Below are 14,682 nucleotides of genomic sequence, written 5' to 3'. Positions count from 1 at the left end.
AACTAAGGCCCTGGGCTAGAATATATCTTAGTCATAGAGTGATAGGTACACCCCAGTCTCTGGGGTCCATCGCTAATATACAAAAATTAGAAAACAAAACAAAGCATGGTTGACCTTTGTTCAGGAGCCTCAGATCTGAAGACAGTCTTAACGTTTGACCTGAGTAAAAGGAGGGGTAGAGTTAGATGATACAGCGAAAAAATCAGGCCTTCACAGGAGAGGTATATCTGAATGTTCCCGAAGGATATCCATTTCTTTACTTTGTGCTCTATGATACTCGCATGCATGCTAGTTTTCCTTTCTCTTTAATCGTTCACTCTTCTTTAATGTTTCATTTTTCTTCCATGGAAATATACAAGTTTCTGTTGTCCGTGAGTTGTGAGTCTGGGGGAGAGTCTGACCTGGAGCGCCATGGCTCGAATTCCAAGGCAGGTCCCCATGTTCTGTGGGCAGGGCAGAGACGGCAGTGGGCAGCACAGGCCCAGGAAGATGGCGTCCTCTGCTTCTGGTGGAGTGTCTGGCTTCAGAAAGGCAGTTCCTATAGAGCATGAAGTGTTTCTGAGGAAGGCTGGAGGCTGTATTTTCTCAGTAAGGCATTTCTTTCGGTGCTGCTTGTCTCTAGACCCTGCTGGAGGATGCGGAGCGGTGCAGGCACAAGATGCAGAGTGCTTCCACGCTCATCAGGGGCTTGGCCGGAGAAAAGGCACGGTGGACAGAGCAAAGCAAGGAGTTCGCTGCACAAACCAAGCGACTCGTAGGTCTGTAAAATTCCCTTACGAATGGGCTTATATAGTCACTTGATAGAGGCTTAGCAAGCTTAAGCTTTCATCAAACAGCACTGCATTACTTCAAACTCGCGTGTGTATGTGCAAGCACAACTCCCACGTGTGCACGCGCAGCCGGTTCAGAGGTTTGGATGATGTTATCTATGAGCTGATGACCTTTACAGTTATTATGATCAGGTCACTTTTGAATTCTACTGAGTACACAGGAATGTTGCTCGATACTGAATGAAGGCTCTGTCTTCTGAGCTGCTGTGTATCAGTCTCTCACCTGCAACAAAACTCAAAATCATTCCATGTTTGGTTACTTGCAGTTATTACTTGCTAGGCCACTTGGGCCCTGCTTAACCACGATCTGCATATTTATCCAATGGCAACAGCAGGTGCTTACGATTTGATTGGTGGAATTTAAAATTATAATATGTAGTATGCAGTGACAAGGATGATTGTGCCGTATTTCACCGGTTTCTTTTTTGTGTGTGTTTTAGGGGATGTATTGTTGGCTACAGCTTTTCTGTCTTATTCTGGCCCATTTAACCAAGAATTTCGACACCTGCTGTTAAATGATTGGAAGAAAGAAATGAAAGCTCGGAAAATTCCATTCGGAAAGGATCTAAATCTGAATGAGATGCTGATTGATGCCCCCACTATCAGTGAGTGGAGCCTCCAAGGTCTGCCCAATGATGATCTGTCTGTCCAGAATGGAATTATTGTCACAAAGGCATCTCGTTATCCTTTGCTAATTGATCCGCAGACTCAAGGCAAGATCTGGATTAAGAATAAAGAAAGCCAGAATGAACTGCAGGTGATTTGTGTTTGAGTATGCTACTGCTCAAATTTTATCTCCTTAGATTACTGAGAATCCAAGAATAAAGAAATGTTTAAAGCTATGCATACAATTGGATGATCCAAGGAAGAGCAGAAGCAGATTCGCTTTAAGCCCAATAACAAAAATCTCTTTTTTAACCATCTCATCACTTGCCTTTGTGTTCATCTTCATGAAGGCCATCTTTCAGTACCCTCAGACTCTCTTTGATAAATCCAGAAAGGTAGAACTGTGGCACGTTATGTGTGCAGCACTCACAAGGACAGTTCCTGATTATTACTATTTGTCACTAAGTTTGTTGTGAGGAAAAAAGAATCACATAGTGCTTCCTGGCATATCTGGCAAAGGAAACAATGGAAATGGGATAAACTTTCTGTGCCATTTCACCCAGTAGATTTCCAAATTAAGGTGTGCTTGCCTCCTGTTGTTAGAGGCCTTTAGCCTTGCATGGAGACCTGTCTGTGGAGAATAACCTGTGACCTTGTTTTTAGATCACGTCTCTAAATCACAAGTACTTCAGAAACCACCTGGAAGACAGTCTTTCTCTTGGAAGGCCTTTGCTTATTGAAGACATTGGGGAGGAGCTGGATCCAGCTCTGGATAATGTTTTGGAGAAGAACTTTATTAAAGCTGGATCTACCTTTAAGGTAGGTTAAACTCAGATAAAAACATGCAGAGTCAGGGCTGGGAAGATGGCTCAATGGTAGAGTGCTTGCCTTGCATGCATGAGGCCCTGGGTTCGATTCTTCAGCACCACATAAGCAGAAAAAAGCCAGAAGTGGTGCTGTGGCTCAAGTGGTAGAGTGCGAGCCTTGAGCTAAAGAGCTGAGGGACAGAACCCAGGCCCAAAGTTCAAGCCCCATGACTGGCAAAAAAAACCCAAAAAACAAAAAACCATGCAGAGTCAACATGGAGACCCCATCAATATGGGATTGTCTTGCTAGGTAGCGATGCAAATTAGAGTCCGTAGTGAATGGAAAATTTCTTTGATGTACTTCCTGATCGAAAATATTAAAAAACCAATCTTTTTTGTATATCTAATTTATTTTTATAATCAAGGCTTCTTTGCTTCTTTCCATCCTAATGGCTTGAAGCCAAGTTAATGACAGTGTGTGTGTGTGTGTGTGTGTGTGTGTGTGTGAGATGGAGCTTGAACTTGGGGCCTGAATGCTGTCCCTGTGCTTTTTTTGCTCAACACTAATGCTTTATTATTTGAGCCACAGCTCCACTTCTGGTATTTTGGTAGTTTATTGGAGATAAAAGTCTTATTGACTTACCTGGTTTCAAATCATGGTCCTAGATCTCAACTTCCTGAATAGGATTACAGATGTGAGTATACAAATCATATCCAGTCAAAAAACTGGATAAAACAGTACTCAAAATATACAAAAAAGGAAACAGCCAAGTATACCCTTTTCATTATTTTTAATTTTCTTTTAAAATAAAAGGTGAAGGTTGGTGACAAGGAAGTAGATGTTATGGATGGCTTCAAACTCTACCTTACAACCAAACTGCCCAATCCAGCCTACACCCCAGAAATAAGTGCTCGAACCTCCATTATTGACTTCACTGTCACCATGAAAGGCCTGGAAGACCAGCTACTGGGGAGAGTCATTCTCACAGAGAAACAGGTGGGTGAGGTGTGGCGGTGACACTACCTTTCTATTGCATTGTGTCTTTCACTGATGAACGTAAGTTGTCACAAGGCTTCTCCTCTCTTATTCCTACTAATCCCAAATCAGTTGTTTTTAATCTAAAAGAAATTATTCACCAATTATGTACCCATGGTTTTCCTATATGCCCCATTTATCACATTGATCATTGGTTGCTTTCTCCATACCGATGATGTATCTATGAGACTATCATTATTTTGGTCTCCAATTGCTTACTTTTCATGAAAAGTTTGTTCTAGCTGGACTTCTCTTTAGCTGTTGACTTTCAGTTTTCTCATACACATGTAAGTTTTCATTTATTTGATTCCTTCTATGCTTTTAGAATAAGAGATGTAAACTTTCTGTGCCAACAACAACTGACATTATATGTTCTGGAGAGTGCTTTATGTGTGACGGAATAGATGATGTGAAGTTTTGGAACTTCTGATTGTAGACTTTGGTCAGGTACCCTCTAACTTCCAGTAAAAAGTGGCCAAGAATTATATATATATATATATATATATATATATATATATATATATATATATATATATTTCTTATAGGCCTTTTCTCAAGTCAGTGTTTCCTTTAGGATGCATGTGAAGCTTAAGCTCCGAAATACCGAGACTATTAATGAGACCACCATGGCCAAAGTGTGGGAACTCTTGAAAATACTACTGACTTTCTCCAGAATTTCATAGCAGTGAGCATAGTTTCCTTCATGGCCCCTTCCATGCTGACCTGAGGATTTATTAGGTCAAAACCACTGGCAACACCTTTGAGTCTTCACTTCCCACCATCTCTTCTTTCTGTGTGTCGTATCCAGCCTGCTCTTCTAGCTCTATATGTGTTACTCTCTTTCTCATTCTCTTCTGTTCTCTGGCCTTCTTTTCCTTTTTCTCCAAATTTTCTCTTTATTTTTAACTTACTGCATGTGACTCATAGATTCATAAAGTTGATAGTAGCCTTAGGAACCTTAATCCAGCTTCAGAAATGTATGTGTCTGGCTGACCTCAGCGTGGTGTCAGGAGCCAATGTTGTAGCTCCAATCACAGATTAAACAGTGAGCTAATAACAACCTTCCATCTTTGAGTCCTCTGTGGGATCCCAATAGAGTTAGTTTGAGAAATTGAGCACTGTCATGCAATGACTTCCAGAAAGATTGAGGTTGTTGCTCAGCAGCCTGTGTTGCTGAGCAAGTGGGAGTCCCAGGGGTGTCCTGTAGCATCTGTCACATGTCAGGGGTCTGCTTTCGCCGACAGCGTTGGCTTTGGGGTGGTCGGGAGCCCCGGTGCAGTCTGCACGATGCGCTGGCTCTTAGTTCTATTACTGTATTCAGTTGAGATGCATGCGGTTTCCTTGAAAAAAGTCATTCACTCGTACAGATGTTAGAACAAAACAACACAAAACCTGATCACAGCACTGAGCTGTACTTGTCGGCAGTGGGGGCAGCAAGGGGCGGCAAAGCGTCCTTGAGAAAATGTCGCTTAGTCTCACAGAGCCAATATGGATCCACAGCTAGACTTGTTTTTTATTTTGGGGGAAAATCAAGTACCTTCAGAAAAATGACTTCTTTACTTTTGTCCACACTGATGGTAACCGATTCTTTCAGCTGGGTACCAGTGTCTCACACCCGTCCTCCTGACTATTCAGGAGGCTGCGATCTGGCCATCTTGGTTCTAGGCCAGCCTGGGCAAAGTCCTCAAATCTCCATCTTCAATAAGGGAACAAAATGCCAGATTAGAGTCATGGCTCAAGTGAGAGAGCACCAGATGTAAGCAAGCAAAGCTGAGAGAGAACATGAGACCCTGAGTTCAAGCCCAGTTGCTGCACAAAACAAAACAGAACAAAAACTTCTTCTAAGGAGTATGGCCAGCACCAGTAGACAAGTGTTCTGTATACACAGCAGAAGGCCATCTCACCCTAATGCTCATGGTGACGCAACACGTATCTCTATTTATTTTCTAAAATAAAGCCTTATGATGTCTGACATGAATTGTTGGACTTACTTTTTTAAGTTGGCTACTTCCTCTAGGAAGCCTTTTCTTTTTTGTCTGTTCTTCTCATCATTTTCTGGAACCTGCTCCTGCTGCTGAATGGCTGAATAGCCTTGGTGGTTCATGGTGGATAATTGGATGTGAGCTGATCTCTGGTGCTCTGGGTGATTTCCTATAATCTAATGACCTCATGGAGAATGGCCTATTTCTATGCCTTATAGATGCAGAGATATATACATTTTAAGTCCAAGTACTCTTTTGATTTCATTGACAGTGCAGTATCTCTGGCAGCCATCACTTTTCCTCGATAATTATAAATGGAAGTTGGGAAGTCCCCACAGTTAGGAATCAACATTGGAGAGCACTGAGGAGGTGTGGGCGTGGACGGAAGATAGCTTCACTGCAGTGGAGTCCTGCTTCTAGGAGAGTGAACCTTCCTGCAGAAAGAAGTTCTGACCCAGGAAAGGTGATTTCATGAATCACCTGCTGTCTGATGTCTGGGAATAGAGGTGCAGGGGGAGGCATTATTAGCAGACATAACCTGGTGCTCATGTGTGCTCACTCATATACTGGACATATGTTCAAGTCTCACCTCGTCCCCAGGAAACAAAACAAATGCAAGGAAACAGATTTGATATATTCATTGCTTGTCTGCTTTTGTGGCACTGAGCAAAGGACCTAAGGCCTCATACTTGTTACCAAATGCTTTGCCACTTAAGTTGTGCCCTTACTTTTCATTTTTTAAAATAACTTTTTGAGAGTCAATGTCTCATTAATTTTGCTATGGCTGGTTTCAAACTGGTGACCTTTGTGCATCCATCTGCATCTGTGCTTTCTAAGTAGCTGGGAACGTAGGCATGTGTCACCATGTCTGCCTAGAAAACAGGATTTTAAAATGATTTCATTTAAAAATGATTTTGAAAATGATTTCACAGTTTTCTTTGTGCATCAATAGTTATTTATTTATTATTATTTTTAAAGATGCATTCTCTTTTTGGTGACTTCTATTTATCTCTTTTATTCTAATGGTTTTATTAATTTTTTTGTATCTGTGGTACTAAGGAATCAAACTCAGGGCTTCGTGCATGCTGGGCAAGCACTCTGCCACTAGGCCATACTCCTATTCTACATTCATTTATTTTTCTCAGCCTTAGGGATTAAACTCATAGCCAGCATGGAAGAGATCTATAAAATTTTTTTCAGCAAGGATAAAGCCTTTTTGATAAAGAAATAGGCTTGTGTAATGTAAAAATATAGTAGACATTGGTATCATAAGCTTACTGGTGATAGAAAAAATACTTTCTGTAATCCCATTAAATTTTCCATGTTAATTACCTGTGTAAAGGACAAAAGAGAAATTACCTTTGCTAATGAAACCTTGTGACACTTTGAAAAATGAAAACTGAATAGTTCCTTCCATGGACTGATTTCAGAAAATTTGGTCCTAGCTCAGATTTATGTACACAAATAATTTTAGCTTTCCTTTGTGTCTTGGTTAGGGCACTTTTATGAGCATTTTATAACAAATATATTTATGAGTTAAAAAACTTTCTGAAAAAAAAACAAAAAAACTTTCTGTACTTTATTCACCTGATACATTGTTTCAACAAAAGTTATCATAATCACAACTTCATAAAATTTTTCAGTTTGCATATATTATGTAGTACACTTAGCACAAATGTTTACCTGTATCTGAATATCTATCTGTATATTTATCTCTATCTATCATCTATCTTTGCTAAAAGATCATCTATTTGATGAACAAATGCATTTTTCCCTATTACCTTAATTTAAAAAGGACTATCTTTTTATGTATTGGTGGAGCTAAAGTGGTAATTTAACAGAAATATGTTTATATCAGCCATATAAATGAAAACACCTATCAAATCATATTCCAAAGTAGATCTTGTCTTTTCATTTTGAATAAAAACAATAATTGTTCTATTTCTCTCACACATAATAGTTCTTTTTCCCATAACCACAGTCATACTCTTATGTTCATTTATTGCCTTCTATTTCGTACACAGATTGTTTATGCAATTCCAAACTGCACTTTAAGTTGTATTAACTATGTTAGTTTATTTGAATAGACTTCAAACTTGGGGTGGTAGAGTTCTTAGTGTTTCTTTAATTGTTTGGGAATGTGGGAAGTTACCTTAATTGGCTAATTTATCCAATTAGCATTGGTAACACTGATAATTATTTTGAACACAACCATCACTGTACTGCTTTGTCTGTTCAGTTACTATTAAGCAATAGTTGCTTGATGTTTACTTTATTGCATATATTACTGCCATTTTTATTCGTAATGGCTTTCAAAAGCAACACGGAAGCATGCTTTTAGCTAAAACCCCAGGCTTCTCAAGTAGAGATGAAATGTAGAGTGTAACAGATTTATAAAATACGGTGAGAACTTTGGCCCTTTCCAAGTAACTAAAGATCCTCTGGATGACTGGGAAAGTGAAAAATGATCACAGAGGAGGAACAGGAGGTCCGCAGGGAGACCAATGATAGCCAGGGAAGAATTAAAGCCTCAGTGAGGGCTGTGGTGCTAACTGGGAAAAATGGACAGAAGATAAAAGGTAACTGTGAGGGAAGAATTGAGATGAAGTGGTGCTGATTGTGGCTGTGTCCCCTGGTGACACAGAGTCTTCAGCATTCCAAGCTGAAGATCTGAAACTTCCCTTTCTCCTCTCTTTTAAGGGACTTCATTATATAATTGCACAATAGTATGTGAAATTATTTGTCTTGTATCAAGTTTAAGTGTACATTCATTTTTTTCAATTTTAAATGATCCTTAAGTAGTTGTGCAAAAAGGTTGCCATGTAACGCAGCAGTTTATGAATGTGATACATCTTGATCAATGCTGTGTATTTTTACTGGCTGTAGTGTGAAGTTTTAATACATGGGTACAGATCTGATCAAAGTAAGCGATATAGCTATCACCTCCAACATTTATCATTTCTTTGTATTGGGGATATTAAAAGCCTCCTGACTATTATTTTGTAATTAGTTATTGTCAACTGTAGTTATACTATTGTGAAGAAATGATACGTCTTATCCAATTAGACTTATGTACAATTCCTCTCTCCATCCCTTCTCAAGCTCCTTACCATTTCCAGCCATGAAAATCATTATTTTTCTCTTATGAAGGTATTTATTATTTTTAGCTTCCACAGATAAGTGAGAATATATATTTCGTGTTTCACTTAACATAATGTCTTCTAGGTTCTTCCATGTTGTTGCAAATGACAGGATTTTACTCACTCTTGTAGCAGAATGATATTCCTTTTTATGTGTGTGTGTGTGTGTGTGTGTGTGTGTGTGTGGTATGGTATGGTGTAGTGTATGTGTGTATGTGTGTGTGTGTATGTATATGTGTGTGTCTAACACTGATGAATGATTCCTTATCTTGGCTATTCCAAATCATACTGCAGTTAGTACAATAGTGTAGATGTTTCTTAAGTATTGATTTCCTTTCCTATGGATGCATACCTAGTAGTGGAACTTACTTTGTGACAACTGCCAAGGTGATTATTCAGATGTCTTACTTTCCCAATGAGCATTATTGTGCTTCTGACATTCTGCTGGAAATGAATCAGAAAGAGATGGAAGGTAAGAGACACATTGTGAGCAACCATCTTAATACAGTCTCTGGCTTAGCTGTGTCGCTGGTGATGTCCTCACCATCATTGTGTTAGCTATTTCTATGTCGGTTTGGCAAATGAGAGACCTGAGGCCTGTGGAGTTATAGATGGTGCATGTATTGATTCAAACATGTGCCATTCTGCTGTCAAGATGTCTCCTTCTCCTCCCTTCTCATTACCTCCTTTCCCTGCCTTCCTTCCCTTCTTTCCCTTCCTTTTCCTGCCTTCCTTTCCCTTTCCTTTTTCCTCTTCTCCCCTGGCATTCAGAAATCAAGAACTTTACAGTGTTCACCTGTAGGAACTCAGAATGAAGGTTATGATTTTTTTGAAAAAAAATTAAAACATGATGACTTTATTTTGTAGTGCAACTCTAATGGGAGGACTTTGACGGTAACTGTTATCAAAAGGAATTTTATAGCAACCATAAAATGTCACATGTTTATTCTAATTTCCCCATTTCTTGAAATTTGAAATTCCCATTTAGTGAATAAATGAATTCGAATAACCACCACGGAGGCTTTCACATGTAGCCGGATGGAGGCTTTCACATGTGGCCGGATGGAGGCTTTCACATGTGGCCGGATGGAGGCTTTCACATGTAGCCGGATGGAGGCTTTCACATGTGGCCGGATGGAAGCAATCGTACAGGTTTTTCTGGAGTTGCCACAGCTCAATAAAGAACTGATGGAAGTTCGGAAATGTTTTTTTCTTAAAGAAAAAATTTGTCTTTTCTAAAATAACCCTGGACCTAGCTCCTGGGTTTTAGATCATGAGATAAACGTTTGGTAGGGTCTTATCTACCACAGCTATACAATCAGGCATTAACTATGCAGAACAGAAAGCAGAGACCATGGGGTTTTACCATTATAAGCTTTATTTTTAACTCCATGTTTCTCAGTGAAAGAACGTGCATAATGATTAACAATGACAGTTTTGGCTAGGTCTAGCTCCTCTTTTCTCTATTTATATGAATTATATGATTCACCATGGCTTAGATGTCTAGTTCTCTCAAAGAAGAAAGAGTGGAATCAGAAGCCCTCCTGGGCCATATCCTGAATGCTCAGAGTGTTTTCCTTTCTGAAGTTGCTCTAGGAATTTGAATGTGGCACTTTATGTCCAGAGAACTTTGCACTCCTTGGACACAAAGTGAGTCACACTCCAAATTCCAGAAGTACTTTCTTGTGACTTTGTTCTTCAGGCATCTGCATTTAATCCTAGACCCAAAGCTATGTGGAATTAGTCATAATTTTTTAAATTATTAATGTGGTTTGGTCCATTGTGAGTGTGCAATATATTTACAAAACTTTTCAAAAGAAATCCTGAATCTATCTTCTTTTCAAAAAGGTAAATTTAAAGTCAGATACCATTGGCTTACATCTATAATCCTAGCTTCTCAGGAGTAGCATGGTTTTTAAGTCAGCTCTGGGCAGGAAAGTTTGAGAGATTCTTCTCTCCAATTAACCACCACAAAGCTGGAAGTAAAGTATAAGTCAAGTGGTAGACTGTTAGCCTTGAACAAAAACGCTCAGGAACAGCATCTAAGCCTGGACGGAGTTCAAGACCCAGGACTGGCTCACATACACAATTTAACTTTACTATTTTCCATTTCTTTTTAATTCTTTTTTTTAAGCTTTGATGTTAAAATCTCTCATGTAACTCTCATGTAGAATTTACTTTGGTTCTAGCAAAGTATTATCTCTGTTGTTGGAGAGGGGCACGATGGGGGAGGGGCATGATGGGGGGATAGCTCTTTTGTCACATTCAATGTCACTTGCATTTCCTTCTTTGTTCCTCTCCATGATGCTAAGGGAAAGAAAGAACCAGAGAGGAGAGTGATAGTCCCAAACGCCACTCTTCTAGCTAACTAGAACAGTTCTTTTTAGAAAACATGCAAAGCTTTACTTCTTTTGGAGAAAGGGGAAAGTTTTTTCAGGCCAATATTTTTCAGTTTTCAAAATTTAATTATGTTAGTTTCCTTTTTTTTTTTTTTGCCTGTCCTGGGGCTTGAACTCAGGGCCTGGGCACTGTCCCTGAGCCTCTTTGTGCTCAAGGTTAGTGCTCTTCCACTTGAGCCACAGTGCCACTTCTGGTTTTCTAGTGGTTTATTGGCAATAAGAGTCTCACGGACTTTTCTGCCAGGGTTGGCTTTGAACCGTGATACTCAGATCTCAGCCTCCTAAGTAGCTAGGATTACAGATGCGAACCACCAAAGCCCAGTGATTTTAGTATCTTGTTGAACCAAGGTGTTATTATATAGACAAGCCTGGCCTTGAGCTCTTGACGATTCTGCCTTGACTACCGAGTCCTAGGATCACAGGCATCAGCTTTTTAAAAAATGTGTTTTTTATTGTAAAAATAGTATACAGAGGGTTACAGTTACATGAGTAAGGTAATGAGTACATTTCTTATCGAGCATTGTTACCTCCTCCTTTGTTTTTTCCCTACTATCCCTTCCCTCACTACCTCCCCAGCTGCCCCCTGCCCCCCAAGTTGTAACATTCATTTTCAACATAGTGTCTTATACATCCCATTGTTACCATGCTCTGATTTTAAAAGTTTCAATGTCAAGGTATCTATAATATCAGCTTAGAATACCTACTTAGCTATGGAGAATTACTTCTCATAGACCTGCATACTATTTCACCCAGCACACTTGAAATAATCACATCCAAACAATGGCAAACTCTTTTAAGAAAGAATATAAACTGAATAAATATATAGAATCTAAGGTCTGTGTATTTGTCTTCAAATAAATTTTACCTTTAAAGAATGACATGGTTGGAAGTGGCACTAAGCAGTAGAGTGATCTCCTTGAGCTGTCAAGAGCTGAGGGACAGTGCCTAGGCCCAGAGTTCAAGTCCCACGACTGACAAAACAAAACAAAAAAAGAATGACATGGTGCTTCACACAAGATTGTGAGACTCTAAATCAAAAACTAGCTAGGCATGTTTACATATGCCTGCAGTCCCAACTATTTGGAAATGTGTAGGAAGATTGTGACATGAGTCCAGCCAGAGCAAAGGTACAATGAAGGCCAACATGGAAAACAAACTAAAAGCAAAAGGACCATGTGTGGAGCTGAGGCATTAGTTAAGCAAGAAAGGCCTCAAGTTAAATTTCCAGTACTGATATATACATGCACACATGTGCGTGTGCATGCACACATACACACACATTTTTACTTTCGCGGCAAGATTGTATTTGCCTTGGGCTGGGAAGGTGGCTCAGTGGTAGAGCACTTGCCTTGCATGCCTGAGGCCCTGGGTTCGATTCCTCAGCACCACATAAGCAAAAAGAAAAAAGCCGGAAGCGGCGCTGTGGCTCAAGTGGTAGAGCACTAGCCTTGAGCTGAAGATCTGAGGGACAGCACCCAGGCCCAGAGTTCAGGCCCCATGACCGGACCCCCCCCAAAATACAAGTATTTGACCTAGGAAATAAATGAATGACAATAGTATACTGACAATATTTTTAAACAAGCTTCTAGAGACACCTCATTCTATCTATTCTTCCTTTTATCAATTTTCTTCCTTTTTTTGTTGATGTTTATGAGTCTTGCAGTCAGCTATGATAAATATAGTAAAATACAGATACTCAAGAGCAGCTGACTGGGTTCATTTTTTACAGAATATTCCTTCCCCCAAATAGTTAATTTATGAAGGAAATGTATTTATGCAAATTAACAGGAATTGGAGAAAGAGCGAACTCACCTTATGGAAGATGTAACTGCAAACAAAAGAAGGATGAAGGAACTTGAAGACAATTTGCTTTACCGCTTGACAAGTACCCAGGGGTCCCTGGTGGAAGATGAGAGTCTCATCATTGTGTTGAGCAACACCAAGAAGACAGCCGAGGAGGTGACACAGAAGCTGGAAATTTCTGCTGAGACGGAAATTCAAATTAACTCAGCCCGAGAGGAGTACAGGCCTGGTGAGTCTAGTAATGAGGGACAAATGCCACTGGAAATTGGAGCAAGAAAGGAAATGAGAATTAGAGAAATTGAATGAAGTCAGGAAATGATACAAAGGACTTTGCAAAATGGGGCAGCCAATTAGAGTTCATGGCATTGCTTTTGAGAAGTTCTATAATTTGGAGGTGGAAAAAAACCAACCAAACTATATAATGGTATAAGCCCTCTAGATGCAAATCACGGTAGTCAGGAAATCTTTCAAAGTTTTTATGCACTGAAGAATAAGAAAAAAAGTGAGATTAAAAAAAGTCTTGACTGGAGATGGGTGGCATTGTAGAAATTAGTGTGGTACCGTAGTCTGTTCACTAGTTGTTTAGCACTTGAAAACTATGCCAGTATTTTGTTCACAGACTTTGTGCTAGGAAGGTGGTTCCCTGGTGTTGATTCTCATTTGCAAACATATATTCACTGGCAGCTGAATTAATCCCTCATTAGATAAATTAGATAAATTACTAATTTATCATGTCTCCTAGGAAAACAGGTGAAACTGTCTCATCAGGAGCCATACCTTTGGGATTGCTTATTTTGCAAACTTGAAATAAGTATTAAGTACAAATTCTTCACAAGCTTCAGAATGAGGACCTAAATGCTGGCCATATCTATTCCTGGGCGATACTGTAAAAACCTCTGAAATTCCTTGGCTGTCTTGGCTGCCTCTGCTAAAATATAGTAAGATATATTGACAAAGGTGTCCAGTGGTTCTGAAATGAGAGGTACCATTTGCTTAAGACATAAAGCTTGTCCATAAACATAGCATAGATGAATAAATAAATGAGCATTGCTTTCTATCTTTTTCCTGGTAGGCCCATGGAGAAGACAAAGTAACAGAACACATTTTAATGTAGAGTCTAGGCTGCTGTGTCTGCAGGTCTCATTTATTTTACACTCACGCAGTCCACGCAACCTTGGTCTCTGTCTTTCAGTTGCTACTCGAGGCAGCATCCTCTACTTCCTCATCACGGAGATGCGCTTGGTTAATGAAATGTATCAGACTTCGCTCCGTCAGTTTCTGGGCTTGTTTGACCTTTCCTTAGCCAGGTACGTCTGCATTCAGGGAGCCTGGCTGAATTCTTTATCCACGGATTAGAATGATGACCTTACATTTATGATTTCCTTCTCCTTTGTTAGGAAGTCTTTTTTAAACCTTTTCCAAAGCTCAGATTAATGTAATTACCAGTGTGTTAACAAATCATTCTGATTCATCACTTTATGCTCAGAGAAAATTATACCAACTCTTCATCTGCTGATTTGAATCCTTTGGTTTCAAGTGTTTCTGCTAACCAGGAAAATTCCCAACACATTGTTGTGAGTGATCATGCCCTGTGGGTAAAATTGATTTAGACAATGTTGAGGATTCCGTTATGTGATTTCATGTTGAGAGAATACTTGTTATCTTCGATTTAGGAGGCTTACACTTGATGCATAAAAACAAGAACGGGCCCTCTAAAATTACTTATTCTCTTTTAAAGACACTGCTTTTAGAGACAACTAAAAAGGGCAGTGGGCTGCACCTGATTTCAGTGTTTTCTCCCTCAGGGCTGGCAGGAGCCCAATTACAAGCAAGAGGATCGCTAATATCATCGAGCACATGACGTTCGAAGTGTACAAGTATGCTGCTCGCGGCTTGTATGAGGAGCACAAATTCCTGTTCACTTTGTTGCTCACTCTAAAGATTGACATGCAGAGAAACCGAGTCAGGCACGAAGAGTTTCTTCCTCTTATTAAAGGTCAGTAGAATGCATTGTACACAGAAGCAAGTGTCAAAATCATTCCGAAGGCCCTTGGCTGTATTGGAAAATTATATTTTGCTC

The 14,682-nt window shown here is 39.7% G+C and overlaps 1 protein-coding gene across 1 annotated transcript in view; it reads left to right on the top strand.

Annotated features, from left to right (window-relative positions):
- Positions 1–14,682, top strand: part of Dnah5 (dynein, axonemal, heavy chain 5) — a 197,962-nt gene that overhangs the window by 151,151 nt on the left and 32,129 nt on the right. The window contains exons 63-69 of the mRNA XM_013013842.1: positions 623–758; positions 1,271–1,587; positions 2,100–2,255; positions 3,057–3,239; positions 12,588–12,831; positions 13,795–13,909; positions 14,408–14,598. Of these exons, the coding sequence (XP_012869296.1) occupies positions 623–758; positions 1,271–1,587; positions 2,100–2,255; positions 3,057–3,239; positions 12,588–12,831; positions 13,795–13,909; positions 14,408–14,598 (1,342 nt within the window). The remainder of the gene's footprint in view (positions 1–622; positions 759–1,270; positions 1,588–2,099; positions 2,256–3,056; positions 3,240–12,587; positions 12,832–13,794; positions 13,910–14,407; positions 14,599–14,682) is intronic.

This window comes from Dipodomys ordii, unplaced genomic scaffold, assembly GCF_000151885.1.
Source record: "Dipodomys ordii isolate 6190 unplaced genomic scaffold, Dord_2.0 Scaffold21, whole genome shotgun sequence".
NCBI lineage: Eukaryota > Metazoa > Chordata > Mammalia > Rodentia > Heteromyidae > Dipodomys > Dipodomys ordii.
Note: the sequence above shows the minus strand (reverse complement) of the source record. Positions and strands in the feature narration are given on the sequence as shown.